Source organism: Hypanus sabinus, chromosome 8 (genome assembly GCF_030144855.1).
Source record: "Hypanus sabinus isolate sHypSab1 chromosome 8, sHypSab1.hap1, whole genome shotgun sequence".
Taxonomy (NCBI): Eukaryota; Metazoa; Chordata; class Chondrichthyes; order Myliobatiformes; family Dasyatidae; genus Hypanus; species Hypanus sabinus.
In genome coordinates this window covers 122001372-122025280 of record NC_082713.1, presented here as the reverse complement: position 1 = coordinate 122025280, position 23909 = coordinate 122001372, and the positions used below count along the sequence as shown (strand labels likewise).

The window sequence follows — 23909 nt, the reverse complement described above, 5'->3', positions numbered from 1 at the left end:
GTGTGCACAGAGACCCCTGATCCCAATCATTCCATGTACAGGGTGACCCCCAATCCCAAATAGAGGATCACCAGTCACCTTTAACCTTGCTGTGAGCATGGACCCCACACGTTTAAGGACATCACACAGATGGAGACCTGGACATGGGGTGCTCCTGTAATGGTTGCCAACACACCCAGTATCCTGGGATCCCTCTCCCAGTGTGATCTAAGCTATTTCTGTTTTAGGGTTTTGCTAGACAGGCGACAATGATGAAGTTAGCAGGAAAGCAAATGAGTTAGTTTCCCGTGTAAAGTGAGGAGTAGGATCCCACCCACCCACCTACTGTAACCTCTGACCTTGTCTATAGAGTGACCATTGACCCTGAATAGTGACCCCTGACCCACTGAGCCTATGTACAGAGTGACTACTGACTCTGTGTATAGAGTGTCCACAGACCCCCTAACCCTGAGAAAACAGGGCTTTCTCGGAGAAAAACCTGACCTAGTGTACATTGTCCCCTGAGCCTGTGTATTGCGTGACCTCCGATTTACTGGCCACATGTACAGAGAGTAAACCCTGACCTCATGTACGGTATTGCATAGAATGTAGAACATAGAGCCGTACAGCACAGGAACAGGCCCATCAGCCCACAGTATTGTGCCGAACAAAATAAATTAGTAAACAAATGGCTAACTAAACTAATCTCTTGTGCCTGCACAATATCATTCCATTTCCCTAATTTTCATGTCCCTATCTGAATGTCTCTTACCACTACTCCAGGCAGTGCATTCCAGGCACACTACTCTGTGTGAAAACAAAAACTTGCCCCTCACATCTTATTTGAAATTACCTCCTCTCACCTTAAAATGCATACTCTCTGATATTAGATATTTTTACCCTGGGGAAAAGATGCTGTCCGTCTACTCTGTTTTTGCCTCTCAGCCTCGGCCGCTCCAGAGAAAACAGGTTTGTCTAACGTACCCTCTAATCCAGGCAACATCCTGATGAACCTCTGCACACACTCCAAAGCTTCAACATCCTTCCTATAACGGAGCAACCAGAACTGTATGCAATTCTCCTGATGTGGCCTAACTAGAGTTTTATAAAGCTGCAGTGTAACTTCCTGACTTTTGAACTCATTGCCTCAACTAATAAAGACAAGCATTCTATAAGCCGCCTTAACAACCCTGTCGACCTGTGTAGCCACTTTCAAGGAGCTATGAACCTGCACCCCAAGATCCCTCTGCTCACCAACACTTAATTTGATCTACCAAGGTGATTCACTTCATATTAGACCAAGTTAAACTCAATTTGACATTTCTCCGCTCAAAGCTGCAACTGATCTAAATCCTGCTGTATTCTTTGGCAATCTTTTACACACTCCACTACACCACTGGTTTCCATATCATCTGCAAACGTGCTACCCCACCTATCTACGTTTTCATCCAGGTCTTTTATATTCAACACAAACAGCAGAGGTCCCTGCGGAACGCCACTGATCACAGACCTCCAGCTAGGCTAAGTCCTTTCGACTACCACTCACTGACTTCTGTGGGCGAGCCAGTTCTGAACCTAAAGGGGCCAGTTCACCCTGACCCTATGGACATTTACACTGAGCTTTTGTGCTGAGTGACCACTTGACCCCATTGATCCTGCGAGTAAAATGACCCTGTATCCTTTGTCTCCTTGTACAGTGAACTCACGACCCTGAGGTGGCTGACAGGTTTGTATCTGTGTTTCTGTATTTTAGGAAGATGCAGGACATGGATCAATGTCCAGCTCAACAGAGAAACAAGTGGAATGATTCAAATCTCCTCACTCACTCTGACTCCACTCTTTCTGTGTATACTGTGACGCCTGAACCCAATCTCCCTGTGTACAGTAACACGATCCCATTCAAAGTGATCCCCTGAATCCATTCACTTTGTGTTCAGTGACCCCTAGCCCTGATAACATCACGTCCAGTGTGAACCCTGACCCCATCGTGTGTACACTGTGTCCCCTGACCCCGTTTATTCTGTGTTCACAGTGTCCTGACCCCACTTAACCCCTTGTACACCAAGACACCTGACTCCACTTACACTGTTCAGACAATGATCCCTGACCCCACTCAACCTGTGTTCGCAGTGACCCCTGATCCTACAGAGAGGACCACCAGTCACCTCTGACCTCGCTGTGTTCCAGTGTAAGCCCTCGTCCTGTTGTGCTTCCCTACACGCTCGATCTGCAGCGCAGACTTCTCCCTCTACTCACTTCTCCCTCCATGTTTCTGTTTAGGGTCTTGCCAGACGGAAAACAATGATATATTCAACAGGGAGAAAAGTGAGTTAGTTCTCGGCGTGAAGAGAGGTTTCCCACCCACGTCGTGTACACTGACCCTTGGCCTCGGGTACCAGGTGAACCCTGACCACGTGTAGAGTGACTCTTCTCCCCCCCCCCCCCCCCGCCTGACCCTGTTTACGGAATGATACCTGACTCCACTGCTCCTGCGTACCAGTGGCCCTCTGTACAGAGACCACTGCCTGCATTTTGCCAGTGTATAGTGACTGCCTGGTCCGTGTGGGGCTCTCAGTGTTACCACTTTACACTCTGAGCCTGTCGCCTGTTCTTTCTGTCTCTACACATCAGGTTTAATTCAGTTCAGGGTTCCACTGGCAGTCCCCCTCGTCTACTCTGACTAAACGTACTGTAAATCTCTAATAATCCAGCGCACTGATGGCTTGAGTGATCATGGACTCACAGATTTTCTGGGCTATTGGATGAGTAACATGATAGCATAGCATTTAGTACAATGCTTTACAGTGCCTGCAATCATGGTTCGATTCCCATTGCTCTCTCTGTATGGAGTTTATACATTCTCCCCTTGACCACGTGGGTTTACTCCATTCTAAAGATGCTCCTATGTTCCACAGATTTACTGGTTAGGGTTAGTAAGTCATGGGTGGGCTACGTTGGCAACAGAAACATGGTGACAGTTGTGGGCTGTACCCAGCACGATCCTCAGACTGTAGATCATTGGTGGAAATAGTGCATTTGACTGGTTGGGTTGAGTTGTTCTCCCACTTGGCAGTTATTTGCAAATGTTATGTCACCCTGCGAGAAGACATCGTCAGTGTGCCGTTGAGGGTGGTTTGTCCTCCAAATGCTTGGCTTTTATATACTTTTCAATCAGCTGATTTGTCATCATTTCAGAAACTCATTTATAATATGGAGAGGAAATCTTGTCACTGTGTGGTGAACTTGGTGCATTGTGATCTGGAAGTTTGCCTGCATCAGCTCTTAAATAGGATCGAAGTCTATGTGTTTGTTTATAGAATTGTAGCAGAAAACCTCGATCCTATTCGTGAGCTAATGCAGGCAAAATTCTAGACCACAATGCACAATGATGATTCCTCACTCGGTGATGAAATGCTTGCAAGGAAATTGTCAAGGTCAGAGAACAACTCAACCCAACCTTCAACCAACCAAGCTACACGTTTTCCGAATTATTCCTAATGCAGATTGACTGCATGTTTCAATGTACATGTGACCAATAAAGCTCATCCTTAATCTTTAGAGTTTATAAAATTATGCAAGGCATAGACAGGGCAGATGGTCAGAGTGCTTTCTTCTAGGGTGGACATGTCAAATACTAGAGGAAATGGGTTGAGAGTGAGGAAGAGGGAAACATTTAAAAGAGATTTATGAGGCAAGTCTTTTTGTACTCAGTGAGTGGTTGGCCCCTATAACAGACTGCCTGGAGAGGTGCTGGATGTAGATACTATAGCAATGTGTAAGGGACATTTAGTCAGGCAGGGAACGGGTGTAGAACATGGGCAGGCCGATGGGAATAGTTTGAAATGGGCCATGGTCAGCACAGACACAGTGGACCAGACAGCCTGTTCCTGTATTGCAGTGCTCTACGTTTTATGTACTGGTTGAGAAGGAGTGTAAATCTCATTAGTATGGCACATACAGAGTAGTGAGTACAGCTGCCCACACACACAGTCATTCCCAGTGTTGGGGTGCAGGCCTCCCTGAACTGCCTCCTGGAAATCCAGAAGGTCAGGCTCAGGCCTGGGTAACGGAGACTGTGGCTCCAGAGCAAGCCCAGTGCTGGAAAGATGTGGAGCAGCTGCAGAGGCCACATACAACCAGTTGTGTGTGCTCTGGGTGGTGGAGGTGATGTTTCGCTGTTTTAAGAGCAGCACACTCACAAAGTGCTGAAGGAATTCTGTCATGCCCTTCCTGTGTTTCTCCTGCATTTTGTGTGAATTTCCAGCATCTGCAGAATCTCTTGTGTCTATGTTTCACTGTTTTATTTAGTTTTACTTTAGAGATGCAGCACAGTAGCAGCCCCTTCTGACCCAGTGAGCCCACATTAGCCAATTATACTCATGACCAATTAACTGACTAACGCGTACTTTGGAATGTGGGTGGAAGGCGGAGCCTCCAGAGGAAACCCGGGCAGTCACAGGAAGAATGTACAAACTCCTTGTTGGTCCTGTAGTATTGTTATGTTAACCACCTGCTTTCCTCCATGCGTTGCTCTCTGTAGGAGGAGCGGGATGTGCACCAGAGGGGAAACATCAAAACCATAACTGACAAGCTCCTCTCCAGGTCCGAGGTCAATGTCGGTGGATTGAAGAGTCAGGTAACGGTGGATGATTTGGGTGTGTGGGACCACATATGTTCAGTGAGGAAACATGGGAGGTAGCTGTAAGACATTGGAGCAGAATTAGGCCATTTGGCTCATTGAGCCTGTCCCGCCATTCCATCACGGCTGATTTATTATCCCTCTCAACCCTATTCTCTTCGTAACCTTTGACACCCTTATGTGAACCTATCTACCTCTGCTCTACATGTACATAATGACTTGGCCTCCAAATTCACATGTGGCAATGAATTCCAAAATTTCACCTTCCTCTTGCTAAAGAAATCCCTTCTTGTCTCTGTTCTGACGGGACATCCTTCTGTTCTGAAGCTGTGCCCCTGATCCCCTTCACATCTACTCTATCTATACCTTTCAATGCTTAGCAGGTTACAGTGAGCTGCCCCTCAGTCTTCTAAACATCAGCCCTTATGACTGCTGCACCCTTCAGTGAGATGGTGACCGTTGTGTGTGTAATTCTCTCTGCAAGTCTGTCATTCTCACCAGTGAATGGACAGAGTGAAGCTTGGGCTGAGATACCTGGAGGATGGTGAATCCTTGGATGAGGAATTTTCTCCTCTTGATTCTGCATGGCTACTGCCTCATTCTGAGCCTGTAACTCCAGTCACAAGCAGACACGTGTGTGTGTGTGAAGGTGCACTTTATACATGTGTGATCAGTGAGATACACATGTACTCTCCATTTTCCCATCACACACTCTTGCATGTACTCACACACACCATCCTCAAAATACACAATCACATACATGCTCCAACCTCTCAACACGTGCCCACACCCAGTCTGATCTCTCAACACAGACAGACTCTATCCTCTCAAAATACACAAACACACACTCTCCTTCTCTCATGCACATTCACTCTCTCACTCTCACATGCTCACACTCCATCCTCCCAACATACACACGCACACAAAGTTTGGAATCTGACTGAATAAGTCAGGACTTTGGCAAACGACAAATTTTATATAAGTCAGTGACAATTGATTCTGATAGAACAATGGACAACTTGATACTGTGGGAGTAATGGGAACCTTGTGTAATTTGAAAAGGCATTGCTTGTAGGTTCTTACTCCGACTGAGGGTGTGTGGTATGTATTACCCGAAGGGTCTGTGTGGAGGCCCAGGCTGCAATTATTGTGGATCCTTAGTTTTATAAACGTAGAAAATAAAAGCTGGACATTTCTGTTGCACTGAACACATCGGTTGGCCTCAGTCAAGGTGTATGGACTATTGGATACCACCCTGAAGAAGGAGATGGAGCAGATGTAGTAGTGCTAGGGTGAGATACAACAAAGTCTAGAGGTTCATTTAACCAGTGAGCACACTGCTCCTCTGTCCTTGGTTCACACAGTGCTTCCAGACACTGTCTCTTGACCAGCAGTCAGCTCCCAGATCAGGAAGCACACGCAATCCAAAAGTCTGACCGTGAACCTGCCCTGGTCAGTGGGAATCCTTCAGCCACACAATCCACGGCTTGCCTCTAACCGTCAGCTTCTGTGGGTTTGTGTGTGTGTGTAAGAGTATGTGGTTGTGAGAGATGGAGAGAGTGTGTGTCTGTGCAATCTTCAACCAGTTCTTCCCACAGTCGTTTGTTAAGCTGATCTTAAACAAAGTCATTGCTGGGTCAAAACATGGCAATAACTATTGTGCTAAATAAAATGCACGTTTGGGCTTCAAATCAGTTTGGAACAGCGTATCCACAGTGGTGTATGCCACAGAGCAGAGTCCACAACTGGAATATGATATCCCTCTGGGAATTCAACTGTTGTATAAGTGTGACAGAAACATACAGATAGAATTTAAACAGGCTCCAGTGATGGAGGAGCAACACCTCATATTCCATCTAGGCAGCTTACAACCCGAGGACATGATCATCGCACTTCTTCAACTTCCAGTAATTATTCACCCCACCCCCCCTTTTCTATTACCCATTCTGGTTACCCTCTCCCTCTCACCCCTTCTCTTCTCCTCACCTGCCTATCACCTTCCTCTGATTCTCCTCCTCCTCCCCTTTCTCTCATAGTCCACTCTCCTCTCCCATTAGATTCCTTCTTCAACCCCTTACACCTTCCACCTATCACCTCCGAATCTCATTCCCCCTCCCCTATCCACCCACATTTCCAGTCCTGATGAAGGGTCTTGGCTTGAAGCATCAGCTGTTAATTCCCCTCCAGCATTTTGTGTGTGTTGTTTGAGGTTTCCAGCATCTGCAGAATCCCTTGTGTTCTTGTATTTCCACCCCCTTTGGACTCAGTCTGGTGGAGGATTCCAGCCTGCAGACTCCCAGATATAGCGGCTCCCTGGATCGGAACAATGAAAAGCTGAGACCCCGAAGGAGAAGAATGATAGTCAGGTCAGCCCTTGACTGACAGAGCCAGCTGGAGGTGCCATGTGGCATCCTCTGGCATCTAATTCACTTTAGAATGAGATGAAGATGAGAGGACACAACCTCCAGATTTGGAGGAGTAGACAGCACAGAGATGAAGAGAAACTGCTTTTCCCAGAGAGTAGTGAATCTGTGGAACTCTCTGCCCAGGGAAGCAGCGAGGCTACTTTGTTAAAAATAATTAATAAGGACATTTGGGTAGAAATTAGAAAGAGCAAAGAGTTTATCACTTTACTCGGGTTTTGTTACAGGCCCCTCACAAATGACAGTGGGAGATAGAGGAGCAGCTATATAGGCAAATCACACAGAGGCGAAAGAGAAATAGGGTTATAGTAATGGGGGATTTTAACTTCTCTGATTACCCTGGTTACTTAAGGTTGTCATAGCTGGGGGAGGTAATAGGAATAAGCTCCACTACCTATTAGCATGTGTCTCAAATAGCTTCTTACAACCAAGTCCATCTCCTGGCCTCTATGTGTGGCTTAGCTACTAAGTCCAGTGGAACCATTGCTACTAACAGGAGAAGGGGCAAAGGTGGGTTACTGGCATCTTAAAGCCAGTCGATTCAGGCAGATGGGGCTTGTCAGCCATGGTTGGCAGCTCATCTAGGAGAAGAAAATCTCTGATCTCAAACCTGCCTTGCAGCTGTACCCACTCATGGGAAAGGTTCTGTGAGTAAACCCCAAGAAAAGTCCAGAGCTGGAGACCCTACATGGAGTTCAAAGCTGACTGGCAATTCCTGTGATGCCGCTGGTGACAAGCTGTATTAGTCTCCTTTGAATTCATCTGCTGCAAGGGCAACAGCTTGCTCTCCATATTGTGGTGCTCTGGCTTCCGTATCGTGTAGACAGTTTAAATGCAATATCCATGTTCGAATCCAGCCAAGCCTCTAGGATTTCCTTAGTGCTTGGATAGGGTAGAATTTGTAAAGTACATCCAGAGAATTTTATTTGTGAGCCGATAGAGAAATGGACCTACATGAGGAGGGCCTCTACTGGACATAATCTCGGGGAATGAATTTGGGCAAGTAGGGTAAGTTTCAGTGGGGGAGCAATTTGGGAAGAGCAATCATGATTCTGTAAGTTTCAAGATAGTTATGGAGAGGGATGAGGATTTTCTGCTTATTCGGTTCTAAGTTGGAGGAGAAGACCAATTTCAGTGCTTTTGACAGGACCTGGTAAAAGTAGATTGGGAGCTGCTTCTTAATATCTACAGTGATAATAAATCAGATTCTCATTCCTTTCTATAGCGTGACCACACTAAAGTTGTATCAGGAATTCCCTACACTTATACTCCGTACACCAGGTAACAAATGGAAATAGCTTCTTAAACTTCTTCTCTACCTGTGCCACCCCTTTCAAAGATGGAACAGGAGCAGGTTTCCAGCTAGGAGATGGATCACAGTAAAATGGGTTATAACAGTGGAACTGCAAGTAGTTTATAGAATGTACAACCCAAAATGGTGAAGTAATGTGGGACAGCAGAAAAAGTTTCTAAATTAGTAATGGAATTTTGGAAAGGTATTCTGGAATCTGGTGGAGATTTACATAAGGGAGGAGTGTTTGCAGAGGGGTGGGAATATTTAGTGAGTATTTGATAGGATGCCAAATAAAAGGTTGGTTGCAGTAAAAACTACTTCAGAAGGCATCTACGAATGCATTGAACAGAGACAAAATATTCATTGGAAAGAAGGCAGATTAGGATACACCAGATGTTTCCTGGGATGGTGTGAAATGGTGATGGCTCCTTCATCGATTCCCTGATGGTTCCTTCCTGGATGTATGCTGAAACCTGTGCCTTTTTTTTTATCAGGGGTTACACAGAGGTACAAGATCAGTGGTACCAATGTCTGGCTAAAGTTTGAAAATGAGTAACAAGGAACGTTAGAGATGTGAAAGGATACGGATATGGGGACAGATCAGCAGTAAGTGACAGGCAGTGGAGCAGTGAGAAGTTGGTTGCTATGGAAAAGTAATAGGAAGAAGTGTACCTATGTCATTGATGTTAGCAATGATGAGGATCTTGGTGGTTTCAAGAATAAAGAGAGTTCAAAAACACAAGAGATGCTACAGATGTTGGAAATCTTGAACAGCACACACAGAATGCAGAAGGAATTTAGCAAGTCAGGGAGACCTATGGAGGGGAATAAGCAGACAATGTTTCAAGCCGAGCTCCTTCATCATGACTGATGAAACGTCTCACCCAAAGTATCGAGTGTTTAATTTCCTTCGGTAGATGCTGCCTGAGTTGCTGAGTTCCTTCAGCGTTTGTGGAGAGCTGAGAGATATTGGAGGGAGTAAGAGTAGCAGAAGATGTAAAATATGCAAATAGAGTCTAGGGATATGTTGAAGGTGAGTTGTACCGTACAACATGACTGAGTATAATTGGCTACTCAGCACTCAAGTCCTGAAGATGCCTTTACAACAAAGTGGTGGAGTCTTCTAAAGGAGCAGTTGATGCCTCTTGACCTGTAGTCACTGGAGTTTAGAAGAATGAAGGGGGATCTCACTGAAACCTACTGAATACTGAAAAGCCTTGATAGAGTGGATGTGGAAAAGACGTTTCCAATAATGGACGGTCTAGGATCAAAGGGCACCGCCTCAGAATACACGGACATTCCTTTAGAACAGAGATGATGAGGAAGTTTTTAAGCCAAAAGTTGGTGAACCTGTGGATTTCATTGCCACAGGTGGCTGTGGAGGGCGTCATTGAGTACATTTAAAGCAGAAGTTAATGGGTTCTTGATTAGCAAGGGTGTTAAAGATTATGAGGAGAAGGCAGAAGAATGGGGTTGAGAGGGGTAATAAAACCAGCTGTGAATGAATGGTGGAGCAGACTGCAGAGGCCAGATGGCCTAAATCTGCTCTTATTATGGTCTTATTAATGTTGGGAAATGGCCAGAGAAAATGGTGCTCTGCAGGGCCATAATGGGAAAGGAGGTCTCGGAAATACTCAGCAGGTCAGGCAGCATTTGTGGAGGCAGAAAGGGCAGTAATGCTTCGACTTTTCATCACGTTGTCAGTGTATGAGATGTGCTTTTAGGATCGTGTTGCACCACTGGTCTATCAACAGATATCACAGATAGAGAAGAGTTCGAGTTATATGGTGTGGAAACAGCTCTCCAGCCAGACTCACCCCTGCCAACTAATGTGTCCTCCTGAGCTTGTCGCACCTGCCTTCATTGGCCTATTTCCAACTTCACAAAACACAGCTGGAGTACTCTGCACGCTGGAAGCTATAAACATTTACCAAAGTTCGGGGCTCTGAAGGAAGCAGTCACTTCCCAACCCTCAGCTCTTGGTCTGGTAGACTTCCACTCTTCAGAGAAGCAGAAGAGGTGTCAAGACAGCAGAAACTTGGTTTGGGTTTGAGGTCAAAACATAATATCAGAGCTTGGAGACCCTAGATAATGTAAGGTGACACTGGTAACCCCCTTTGAAATTTATCCAAACTTTGCAAGTTCATTTTGCTCCAGGAAGATTGATAAGGATGAGAGGTCTGCTGACTGTGAACCATTTCCTGAACCATTTACCTCTCAATGTGAATTACTCTTGTCAACTGGGTGTTAAAGCACCTTCTAAATCCCAAATCATCCTATTTTCAAACAAAGGCATCATATTTTTAAGTAAGTCTTAATTATCCCTTGTTTTGTTTCCTTGTGTTTGTCTTGCCTTGCTCTGTTTACCTTCTGCCCTCGGTGCTTGACTACTGTGCCGCTATCTTGCTCCCTGCCATCCCTGACTGGATGTTTGCCAATGCACGCTCCCAGCCAAACCTTTCATCACAAGAGCATCCCTACCTCAGGCAGAGGGACGAAACACAAACTCTTCACTGGAAGAGTGAACACATTCCTAGGCACACCTCTACTCTTAATCCCATTGTACCAGCCTGTTCAATGGCACATTCACCCTCCCTGGGAGCGTGAACATATCAGCACTGGAAGTGCACTTAGTGAGATCCTTCAGCATGCAAACCCAAGCGAAGAGGATGTCATCAGAATGCATTTGAACATTACCCGCAGCTCTTCATTGAACAGCAACCAGTAAATCATTCTCCGCTTCAGTTTAGGAGCTCAGTAGTGGCTGTAATGTTAATGATTTATTTGTACAGGCAGGGAAAGGGGTGATGTACTGTACTCTGGGCATGCTGGAAGAAAGTGATAAGCTTAAACTGCCATGTAAAAAAACTGCTGATACATTGATGCTGTGAACTAGAGGGGGTTAGCCTGAAACACTAGTATCAACCTTTTTGACTTTACATACTCTGTCGTATTGATTGTTTTACTATTGTCCTGAAAAGCTTGTCTTGCATACTGTTCATACAGTTCAAATCAATACACAATGCATTGAGCTAGAATAAGGTAAAACAACAATGCAGAATTAAGTGTAACAGCTGCAGAGACAGTGCAGTTAGACGATAAGGTGGAAGATCAAACAAGGAACAGTATTTTTTCCTATTTATTTGCTGTTTACTTATCAATCTATCCATTCCATTCGTGCCCTTTGAGCTGCACCACCCAGCAACTCCCAATTTAAACCTGATCACAGGACAATTTATAATAACCGTATAACCTGACAACTGGAATGCATTTGGACTATGGGAGGAAACTGGAGCACTTAGAGGAAACCCACACAGTCACAGAAGAATGGACAAACTCCTTACAGACAGTGGCTGGATGTGAACCTGGGTTGCTGGTTTTGTAAAACATTGTGCGAACCGTGCCGCTATAGATACTGAGGCCAAAAGTCCATCTTATTGTACAAGAGGTCCATTCAGGAATCTGCTTACGATGGGATAAAAGTTGTCCTTTACCCTGGTGATATGGGCTTTCAGGGTTTTGTATCTTCTACCTGATGGGAGTGGGGAGAAGAGGTGAAAGTGGAAACATGCACTGGGTATTCTTGTCCATTCCTGCGTCCTGCACCATCAGGAGTACAGAGTGTGAGGAGTAATTGGTCTGACTTGCTGCCACTCCTTATCAGCAGCAGACTGAGTATTACTGTTGCCTAATGCCTGTTTTCTCTCCTCATCTTTCTGACCTAAGAGAGGAGACATGCAGCAGTTACAAGTTATTCCCAGGAAGATTGTAATGCTTCCCTGGCCAGTTCCGGGCCCACTCCGTTGCAGACAGGTGATGTCACTACATGGCGGTACTAGTTCACCTGCTTGTTTCCGGCTTTCGCTCATGACCTGTGGTCCTGCTCGCAATTCCCCTCCTCACTGCTTCCCGTGGGTCTCCTTGCTTTTCAGATTTAAAATTCAACTTTATGTTGTCATGCGTACATCAAACATACAGTGATTGCGTCATTTGCATTAACTCCCATGGGTGTGCTGGGGGCAGCCCTCAAGTGTCACCACACACTCCGGCACAAATGTAGCATGCTCACAATGCCTAGCAGAACAACATCGAACACAACAACAGCAAAACAAGCCCCGTTCCTCCTCCCACCTGTGCACATACACAGGTCTCAAACCCAGGACAGGCCTCCGGCTGACTAAAGTTTGCAGACAACAGGCTTTGATTTTTCCCAGTGGACTCGCAGAAATTTGTTTTATTGTCTGACCTAGGGAATTCTTCAGCCCTTACCACCTCTGGAGAACCCCACTCTAACCTTCATGTCGATCTGTGTGTCAGTTGAATGGCTTTTACCTTGTTGATCCCGCGCGTACTCTGTGTCTCACTCTGTTGCACAGCCCCGCTCCTGCTGCCAGAGGAGTGGCCCGTGCACAGTTTGCCCCCGGAGTGTCAGATGGGCAGCATGCAAGAAGCTTCTAACCCTTCCCTAGAAGTGTTAAATGGGTCACTGTAGAGAGAGGTCTCTTTGTTTCTAACTGACTGTTAACACGCCGCGGTTTGTATCAGGTGGTGGGGTTAGGGCGATCTGCACCAAGTACTGCCGCACGTCTTCTGGGAATGTGCGTTGGTGCAGAGGGAGCATCCATCGAGCACACACTGACCTGAAGTGACCTCTCCTGCACAGCCCAGCACAAGCAGTGTCTGCACCAGATGCAATGTCCAGTGATATTTCTCAGCTGGAAACTCCAGTCCTGTGAGCAGTGGAGTCCAAGACCCTCTCTCCTTTGCTCAATACTCAGACCATATGCCACACTTCCATGTGCTTTGCCTGTCCCTGCAGCTTTACGCCCCCCCCCCCCCCCCCCCAGTGATGAGTATTTGACCATCTCCCTCTGTTCTTCAGGTTGAGGGTGAGGCAGCAGACACACAGCAAGTTGCCGAGCAGACCCCTGTGTCTCTCCCTGTAGAATCCCTCAGTGATCTCCGACAGGTACAGGCAGCATGTCTCTGCTCAGTATAGCTCGATGGCTTTGTCACTTAGTGCCGCCTCATAACAGCATGGAGTGAGTAAATGCACGCACTCGGTTGTGTGTTACAGGTGCTAGATATCACACTGACCTTTGTGTGTTGCAATGAATGTTTGCCGCACTTTAAAGCTCTTCCATAAAACAGGTATGTGCCGTGCACTCGCTAGCTGTGTGGCTGTGGTCGTGACTCAGCCACTGTTCTGACCCCAATGGTCACACTGACTGTCCTCCACTACAGGGGTGGTCTATCACACACGTGCTTATATGTCACATAGATTGTGGCTTACGGGAGTCTTGTATTCAAAGTTCAAAGTAAATTCGTTATCAAAGTACATCGATGTCCCCATTTACAATTCTGAGATCCATTTTCTGCTGTGCAATTGCAAATACAAGAAACACAATAGAATCTATGAAAGGCCACATCGAACAGGAATGACACCAACCAATATGCAAAAAAAACAATAGAATGTAGAAATACAAAGAGAAATGATGATGATTATTATAAGTAGAAGTAAATATGGAGAACATGAGATGAAACGTCCTTGAAAGTGAGGTCAGCTCAGTGGGAACATTTCAGTGATGGGTGAGTGAAGTTTCCCCTCTGTTTCAAGACCCTAAGTTTTGAGAGGTAATAACTTCCTGAAACTTGATGCAGGTCCTGAGGTTCTTTTGGATGGCAGCAGTGCAGAGAGCGTGGCCTGGGTGGTGGTGGTCCTTGATAACGGATACTACTTTCCTGCAACTGCGTTGCGTGTAGATGTGCTCAATTGTGGGGAGGGCTTTACCCATGGTGGATTGGACTGTATCCACTACTTCTTGTAGGCTTTCCCAGACAAGGGCATTGGTGTATTCATTCTAAGTCATGATTCAATCAGTCATCCTATTCTTCACCACAGATCTGTAGAACTTGGTCAAAGTTGTAGATATCATGCAAACTTCTAAAGAACTAGAGGCTCTACCATGTTTTCTTTGTAATAGCACCTGAATGCTGGATCCTCTGAAATTTAAAGTTGTCGAACTCTCCATCTCTGATCACCTAATGAGGACTGATTCCTCCTGCTTAATTCAGTAAACATTTCCTTGGTCTTGCTGACATTAACAAGGGGTGGTTATTGTGGCACCAGCCTTGATTGGGCCAATGACAGCAGTGTCATCAACAAACTTCAATACGACATTGGAGCTGACTTAGCTTCACAGTCATTGGTATAAAGTGAGTAGAGCAGGCTTGTGGTGCACTGGTGCTGGTGCTGATGGGGATTGTGAAGGGAATGTTGTTGCCAGTCCAAACTGACTGTTGTCTGCAAGTGAGAAAATTGAGAATCCAGTTGCACAAGGAAGTATTGAGGCCTGGAATTTGAAGTTTATTGATATTTTTGAGGGGGTGATGTCATTGATGAAGAGCATCCTGATGAATGCATCTTTGTGTCCAGATGTTCTGGGATTGAGTGAAGAGCCAGTGAAATGGCATCTGCTGTGACAGTAGGTGAACTGGTATCGTTCCAGGTCTCTTCTCAGGGAGGATTTAATATGCTCCATCAACAAGCTCTCAAAACACTTCATCAGAGTGGATGTAAGTGCTTCTGGACGATTGTTGTTGAGGCAAGTTATCACGTTGTTTTTAGCACCGGTATAATTGAAGCTTGCTTGAAGCAGGTGGGTCCCTTTCACTGCTGAAGCAAGAGGTGAGGGATATCGCTGATCACTCCAAACAGTTGATCAGCTCAGGTGTTACACAAACCGTTCTGTGTTACCCACGCTGTTCCAAATTACAGGGGTCATTTGTTGCACACTATTCTGTGTAACAGGCATAATGTGTCACACTAATTTATGTTACAGGGTTCATATGTTACCCTGTTCTGTGTTACAGGGGTCAAGTGTTAGCTTGCTCTGTGTTATAGGGGTCACTTGTTACACACACTGCTCCATGATACATGCCTTGCATTAGACATGCTGTTCTCTGTTACAGGCATCATGTATTACACACTCACTGTAACATTGCAGGAGTCATATTCCCAAACTGTACTACAGAAGGGAGGCATGTGTCTCAGTCCCTATTTCGCATTATGGGGTTGTGTGAAAATCATAAATACTGCAGATGCTGGGTATGTTAAATCACAATATGCAGGAAAGACTGAGCAGGGCCGGATCGCGTGACTCTGCTCTGTGTTTCAGAATGTTAGTTGTTGGTCAGTTTATCATTGCTGATCGTTGTGCTTTGATTTTACTCCTTGGTGTTTGTGATGTTGTGCTGTGTACCTCTGGCACTGCCCAGCAGCCTGAGCTGCCTGTGTTACTCATATGGGATGTCCTGCTGGACTCTACGAGTTGCACTCACGATTCTGTGTTCACTTGCCCCCGGTTTCTCCCCACACCTTTGACCATCCTGTCACAGACTCTTGATACAACCCAGACAAAATGCTGGAGGAACTCAGCAGGCTGGGCAACGTCTGTTGAGAAAAGTACAGTCAACGTTTTGGCTGAGTTGTGCTGAAAGGCCTCGGCCTGAAACGGACTGCATTTCTTTCCATAGATGCAGCCTGGCCTGCTGAGACCCTCCAGCATTTTGTGTGTGTTCCTTGGATTTCCAGCATCTGCAGATTTTCTCTTTGTGACAGACTCCTGATGCCTGACGGAAGGACCGTGTATGGCACTGACACGAGCAAAACCAAACCCAAGTGACCTCCCCCAATCCTCCTCACTGGTCCCTGGGGATCTGCTGCTTGCATTGACTTGTCGAGCAGCATCCCAACACTGTTGCCCAAGCCCTGGATTCCTTGCCAGTTGTGTCAGACCCAGCAATGATGGGGAGTCCCCAGCCAAGCACAGTGGTAAGGTCAGCCTGGCCGAGGGCTGCAGGACTGTGTTGTGTGAGAACCTGATGCTCCACTATCTGCTTCAACAATCAGTGGGAGGTCAGAGGCAGCATGACGTTCTGTAAACACCATGGCTTAGTGTATTTGGTGAAAGTGGAAACGTGCACTGGGTATTCTTGTCCATTCCTGCGTCCTGCACCATCAGGAGTACAGAGGGTGAGGAGTAATTGGTCTGACTTGCTGCCACTCTGTATCAGCAGCAGACTGAGTATTACTGTTGCCTAATGCCTGTTTTCTCTCCTCATCTTTCTGACCTAAGAGAAGAGACATGCAGCAGTTACAAGTTATTCCCAGGAAGATTGTAATGCTTCCCTGGCCAGTTCCGGGCCCACTCCGTTGCAGACAGGTGATGTCACTACATGGCGGTACTAGTTCACCTGCTTGTTTCCGGCTTTCGCTCGTGACCTGTGGTCCTGCTCGCAATTCCCTTCCTCACTGCTTCCCGTGGGTCTCCTTGCTTTTCAGATTTAAAATTCAACTTTATGTTGTCATGCGTACATCAAACATACAGTGATTGCGTCATTTGCATTAACTCCCATGGGTGTGCTGGGGGCAGCCCTCAAGTGTCACCACACACTCCGGCACAAATGTAGCATGCTCACAATGCCTAGCAGAACAACATCGAACACAACAACAGCAAAACAAGCCCCGTTCCTCCTCCCACCTGTGCACATACACAGGTCTCAAACCCAGGACAGGCCTCCGGCTGACTAAAGTTTGCAGACAACAGGCTTTGATTTTTCCCAGTGGACTCGCAGAAATTTGTTTTATTGTCTGACCTAGGGAATTCTTCAGCCCTTACCACCTCTGGAGAACCCCACTCTAACCTTCATGTCGATCTGTGTGTCAGTTGAATGGCTTTTACCTTGTTGATCCCGCGCGTACTCTGTGTCTCACTCTGTTGCACAGCCCCGCTCCTGCTGCCAGAGGAGTGGCCCGTGCACAGTTTGCCCCCGGAGTGTCAGATGGGCAGCATGCAAGAAGCTTCTAACCCTTCCCTAGAAGTGTTAAATGGGTCACTGTAGAGAGAGGTCTCTTTGTTTCTAACTGACTGTTAACACGCCGCGGTCTGTATCAGGTGGTGGGGTTAGGGCGATCTGCACCAAGTACTGCCGCACGTCTTCTGGGAATGTGCGTTGGTGCAGAGGGAGCATCCATCGAGCACACACTGACCTGAAGTGACCTCGCCTGCACAGCCCAACACAAGCAGTGTCTGCACCAGATGCAATGTCCAGTGATATTTCTCAGCTGGAAACTCCAGTCCTGTGAGCAGTGGAGGTCCAAGACCCTCTCTCCTTTGCTCAATACTCAGACCATATGCCACACTTCCATGTGCTTTGCCTGTCCCTGCAGCTTTACCCCCCCCCCCCCCCCAGTGATGAGTATCTGACCATCTTCCTCTGTTCTTCAGGTTGAGGGTGAGGCAGCAGACACACAGCAGGTTGCCGAGCAGACCCCTGTGTCTCTCCCTGTAGAATCCCTCAGTGATCTCAGACAGGTACAGGCAGCATGTCTCTGCTCAGTATAGCTCGATGGCTTTGTCACTTAGTGCCGCCTCATAACAGCATGGAGTGAGTAAATGCAAGCACTCGGTTGTGTGTTACAGGTGCTAGATATCACACTGACCTTTGTGTGTTGCAATGAATGTTTGCCGCACTTTAAAGCTCTTCCATAAAACAGGTATGTGCCGTGCACTCGCTAGCTGTGTGGCTGTGGTCGTGACTCAGCCACTGTTCTGACCCCAATGGTCACACTGACTGTCCTCCACTACAGGGGTGGTCTATCACACACGTGCTTGTATGTCACATAGATTGTGGCTTCTGTTACGGGAGTCTTGTATTCAAAGTTCAAAGTAAATTCATTATCAAAGTACATCGATGTCCCCATTTACAATTCTGAGATCCATTTTCTGCTGTGCAATTGCAAATACAAGAAACACAATAGAATCTATGAAAGGCCACATCGAACAGGAATGACACCAACCAATATGCAAAAAAAAACAATAGAATGTGGAAATACAAAGAGAAATGATGATTATTATTATAAATAGAAGTAAATATGGAGAACATGAGATGAAAAGTCCTTGAAAGTGAGGTCAGCTCAGTGGGAACATTTCAGTGATGGGTGAGTGAAGTTTCCCCTCTGTTTCAAGACCCTAAGTTTTGAGGGGTAATAACTTCCTGAAACTGTTGATGCAGGTCCTGAGGTTCTTTTGGATGGCAGCAGTGCAGAGAGCGTGGCCTGGGTGGTGGTGGTCCTTGATAACGGATACTGCTTTCCTGCAACTGCGTTGCGTGTAGATGTGCTCAATAGTGGGGAGGGCTTTACCCATGGTGGATTGGACTGTATCCACTACTTCTTGTAGGCTTTCCCAGACAAGGGCATTGGTGTATTCATTCTAAGTCATGATTCAATAAGTCATCCTATTCTTCACCACGGATCTGTAGAACTTGGTCAAAGTTGTAGTTATCTTGCAAACTTCTAAAGAACTAGAGGCTCTACCATGTTTTCTTTGTAATAGCACCTGAATGCTGGATCCTCTGAAATTTAAAGTTGCCGAACTCTCCATCTCTGATCACCTAATGAGGACTGATTCCTCCTGCTTAATTCAGTAAACATTTCCTTGGTCTTGCTGACATTAACAAGGGGTGGTTATTGTGACACCAGCCTTGATTGGGCCAATGACAGCAGTGTCATCAACAAACTTCAATACGACATTGGAGCTGTACTTAGCTTCACAGTCATTGGTATAAAGTGAGTAGAGCAGGCTTGTGGTGCACTGGTGCTGGTGCTGATGGGGATTGTGGAGGGAATGTTGTTGCCAGTCCAAACTGACTGTTGTCTGCAAGTGAGAAAATTGAGAATCCAGTTGCACAAGGAAGTATTGAGGCCTGGAATTTGAAGTTTATTGATATTTTTGAGGGGATGATGTCATTGATGAAGAGCATCCTGATGAATGCATCTTTGTGTCCAGATGTTCTGGGATTGAGTGAAGAGCCAGTGAAATGGCATCTGCTGTGACAGTAGGTGAACTGGTTACGTTCCAGGTCTCTTCTCAGGGAGGATTTAATATGCTCCATCAACAAGCTCTCAAAACACTTCATCAGAGTGGATGTAAGTGCTTCTGGACGATTGTTGTTGAGGCAAGTTATCACGTTGTTTTTAGCACCGGTATAATTGAAGCTTGCTTGAAGCAGGTGGGTCCCTTTCACTGCTGAAGCAAGAGGTGAGGGATATCGCTGATCACTCCAAACAGTTGATCAGCTCAGGTGTTACACAAACCGTTCTGTGTTACCCACGCTGTTCCAAATTACAGGGGTCATTTGTTGCACACTATTCTGTGTAACAGGCATAATGTGTCACACTAATTTATGTTACAGGGTTCATATGTTACCCTGTTCTGTGTTACAGGGGTCAAGTGTTAGCTTGCTCTGTGTTATAGGGGTCACTTGTTACACACACTGCTCCATGATACATGCCTTGCATTAGACATGCTATTCTCTGTTACAGGCATCATGTATTACACACTCACTGTAACATTGCAGGAGTCATGTTCCCAAACTGTACTACAGAAGGGAGGCATGTGTCTCAGTCCCTATTTCGCATTATGGGGTTGTGTGAAAATCATAAATACTGCAGATGCTGGGTATGTTAAATCACAATATGCAGGAAAGACTGAGCAGGGCCGGATCGCGTGACTCTGCTCTGTGTTTCAGAATGTTAGTTGTTGGTCAGTTTATCATTGCTGATCGTTGTGCTTTGATTTTACTCCTTGGTGTTTGTGATGTTGTGCTGTGTACCTCTGGCACTGCCCAGCAGCCTGAGCTGCCTGTGTTACTCATATGGGATGTCCTGCTGGACTCTACGAGTTGCACTCACGATTCTGTGTTCACTTGCCCCCGGTTTCTCCCCACACCTTTGACCATCCTGTCACAGACTCTTGATACAACCCAGACAAAATGCTGGAGGAACTCAGCAGGCTGGGCAACGTCTGTTGAGAAAAGTACAGTCAACGTTTTGGCTGAGTTGTGCTGAAAGGCCTCGGCCTGAAACGGACTGCATTTCTTTCCATAGATGCAGCCTGGCCTGCTGAGACCCTCCAGCATTTTGTGTGTGTTCCTTGGATTTCCAGCATCTGCAGATTTTCTCTTTGTGACAGACTCCTGATGCCTGACGGAAGGACCGTGTATGGCACTGACACGAGCAAAACCAAACCCAAGTGACCTCCCCCAATCCTCCTCACTGGTCCCTGGGGATCTTCTGCTTGCATTGACTTGTCGAGCAGCATCCCAACACTGTTGCCCAAGCCCTGGATTCCTTGCCAGTTGTGTCAGACCCAGCAATGATGGGGAGTCCCCAGCCAAGCACAGTGGTAAGGTCAGCCTGGCCGAGGGCTGCAGGACTGTGTTGTGTGAGAACCTGATGCTCCACTATCTGCTTCAACAATCAGTGGGAGGTCAGAGGCAGCACGATGTTCTGTAAACACCATGGCTTAGTGTATTTGGTGAAAGTGGAAACGTGCACTGGGTATTCTTGTCCATTCCTGCGTCCTGCACCATCAGGAGTACAGAGGGTGAGGAGTAATTGGTCTGACTTGCTGCCACTCTGTATCAGCAGCAGACTGAGTATTACTGTTGCCTAATGCCTGTTTTCTCTCCTCATCTTTCTGACCTAAGAGAAGAGACATGCAGCAGTTACAAGTTATTCCCAGGAAGATTGTAATGCTTCCCTGGCCAGTTCCGGGCCCACTCCGTTGCAGACAGGTGATGTCACTACATGGCGGTACTAGTTCACCTGCTTGTTTCCGGCTTTCGCTCGTGACCTGTGGTCCTGCTTGCAATTCCCCTCCTCACTGCTTCCCGTGGGTCTCCTTGCTTTTCAGATTTAAAATTCAACTTTATGTTGTCATGCGTACATCAAACATACAGTGATTGCGTCATTTGCATTAACTCCCATGGGTGTGCTGGGGGCAGCCCTCAAGTGTCACCACACACTCCGGCACAAATGTAGCATGCTCACAATGCCTAGCAGAACAACATCGAACACAACAACAGCAAAACAAGCCCCGTTCCTCCTCCCACCTGTGCACATACACAGGTCTCAAACCCAGGACAGGCCTCCGGCTGACTAAAGTTTGCAGACAACAGGCTTTGATTTTTCCCAGTGGACTCGCAGAAATTTGTTTTATTGTCTGACCTAGGGAATTCTTCAGCCCTTACCACCTCTGGAGAACCCCACTCTAACCTTCATGTCGATCTGTGTGTCAGTTGAATGGCTTTTACCTTGTTGATCCCGCGCGTACTCTGTGTCTCACTCTGTTGCACAGCCCCGCTCCTGCTGCCAGAGGAGTGGCCCGTGCACAGTTTGCCCCCGGAGTGTCAGATGGGCAGCATGCAAGAAGCTTCTAACCCTTCCCTAGAAGTGTTAAATGGGTCACTGTAGAGAGAGGTCTCTTTGTTTCTAACTGACTGTTAACACGCCGCGGTCTGTATCAGGTGGTGGGGTTAGGGCGATCTGCACCAAGTACTGCCGCACGTCTTCTGGGAATGTGCGTTGGTGCAGAGGGAGCATCCATCGAGCACACACTGACCTGAAGTGACCTCTCCTGCACAGCCCAACACAAGCAGTGTCTGCACCAGATGCAATGTCCAGTGATATTTCTCAGCTGGAAACTCCAGTCCTGTGAGCAGTGGAGTCCAAGACCCTCTCTCCTTTGCTCAATACTCAGACCATATGCCACACTTCCATGTGCTTTGCCTGTCCCTGCAGCTTTACCCCCCCCCCCCAGTGATGAGTATCTGACCATCTTCCTCTGTTCTTCAGGTTGAGGGTGAGGCAGCAGACACACAGCAGGTTGCCGAGCAGACCCCTGTGTCTCTCCCTGTAGAATCCCTCAGTGATCTCAGACAGGTACAGGCAGCATGTCTCTGCTCAGTATAGCTCGATGGCTTTGTCACTTAGTGCCGCCTCATAACAGCATGGAGTGAGTAAATGCACGCACTCGGTTGTGTGTTACAGGTGCTAGATATCACACTGACCTTTGTGTGTTGCAATGAATGTTTGCCGCACTTTAAAGCTCTTCCATAAAACAGGTATGTGCCATGCACTCGCTAGCTGTGTGGCTGTGGTCGTGACTCAGCCACTGTTCTGACCCCAATGGTCACACTGACTGTCCTCCACTACAGGGGTGGTCTATCACACACGTGCTTATATGTCACATAGATTGTGGCTTCTGTTACGGGAGTCTTGTATTCAAAGTTCAAAGTAAATTCATTATCAAAGTACATCGATGTCCCCATTTACAATTCTGAGATCCATTTTCTGCTGTACAATTGCAAATACAAGAAACACAATAGAATCTATGAAAGGCCACATCGAACAGGAATGACACCAACCAATATGCAAAAAAAACAATAGAATGTAGAAATACAAAGAGAAATGATGATGATTATTATAAGTAGAAGTAAATATGGAGAACATGAGATGAAACGTCCTTGAAAGTGAGGTCAGCTCAGTGGGAACATTTCAGTGATGGGTGAGTGAAGTTTCCCCTCTGTTTCAAGACCCTAAGTTTTGGGGGGTAATAACTTCCTGAAACTGTTGATGCAGGTCCTGAGGTTCTTTTGGATGGCAGCAGTGCAGAGAGCGTGGCCTGGGTGGTGGTGGTCCTTGATAACAGATACTGCTTTCCTGCAACTGCGTTGCATGTAGATGTGCTCAATAGTGGGGAGGGCTTTACCCATGGTGGATTGGACTGTATCCACTACTTCTTGTAGGCTTTCCCAGACAAGGGCATTGGTGTATTCATTCTAAGTCATGATTCAATCAGTCATCCTATTCTTCACCACAGATCTGTAGAACTTGGTCAAAGTTGTAGATATCATGCAAACTTCTAAAGAACTAGAGGCTCTACCATGTTTTCTTTGTAATAGCACCTGAATGCTGGATCCTCTGAAATTTAAAGTTGTTGAACTCTCCATCTCTGATCACCTAATGAGGACTGGTCATGGACCTCCAGATTCCTCCTGCTTAATTCAGTAAACATTTCCTTGGTCTTGCTGACATTAACAAGGGGTGGTTATTGTGACACCAGCCTTGATTGGGCCAATGACAGCAGTGTCATCAACAAACTAAGTACGACATTGGAGCTGTACTTAGCTTCACAGTCATTGGTATAAAGTGAGTAGAGCAGGCCTGTGGTGCACTGGTGCTGGTGCTGATGGGGATTGTGGAGGGAATGTTGTTGCCAGTCCAAACTGACTGTTGTCTGCAAGTGAGAAAATTGAGAATCCAGTTGCACAAGGAAGTATTGAGGCCTGGAATTTGAAGTTTATTGATATTTTTGAGGGGATGATGTCATTGATGAAGAGCATCCTGATGAATGCATCTTTGTGTCCAGATGTTCTGGGATTGAGTGAAGAGCCAGTGAAATGGCATCTGCTGTGACAGTAGGTGAACTGGTATCGTTCCAGGTCTCTTCTCAGGGAGGATTTAATATGCTCCATCAACAAGCTCTCAAAACACTTCATCAGAGTGGATGTAAGTGCTTCTGGACGATAGTTGTTGAGGCAAGTTATCACGTTGTTTTTAGCACCGGTATAATTGAAGCTTGCTTGAAGCAGGTGGGTCCCTTTCACTGCTGAAGCAAGAGGTGAGGGATATCGCTGATCACTCCAAACAGTTGATCAGCTCAGG

At 46.5% G+C, this 23909-nt stretch overlaps 1 protein-coding gene across 1 annotated transcript in view; it reads left to right on the top strand.

The window, feature by feature from the left end:
• LOC132398382 (protein-methionine sulfoxide oxidase mical3a-like) overlaps positions 1-23909 on the top strand; it is a 312801-nt gene that overhangs the window by 173707 nt on the left and 115185 nt on the right. The window contains exon 15 of the mRNA XM_059977725.1: positions 4520-4615. Coding sequence (XP_059833708.1) covers positions 4520-4615 — 96 coding nt within the window. The remainder of the gene's footprint in view (positions 1-4519; positions 4616-23909) is intronic.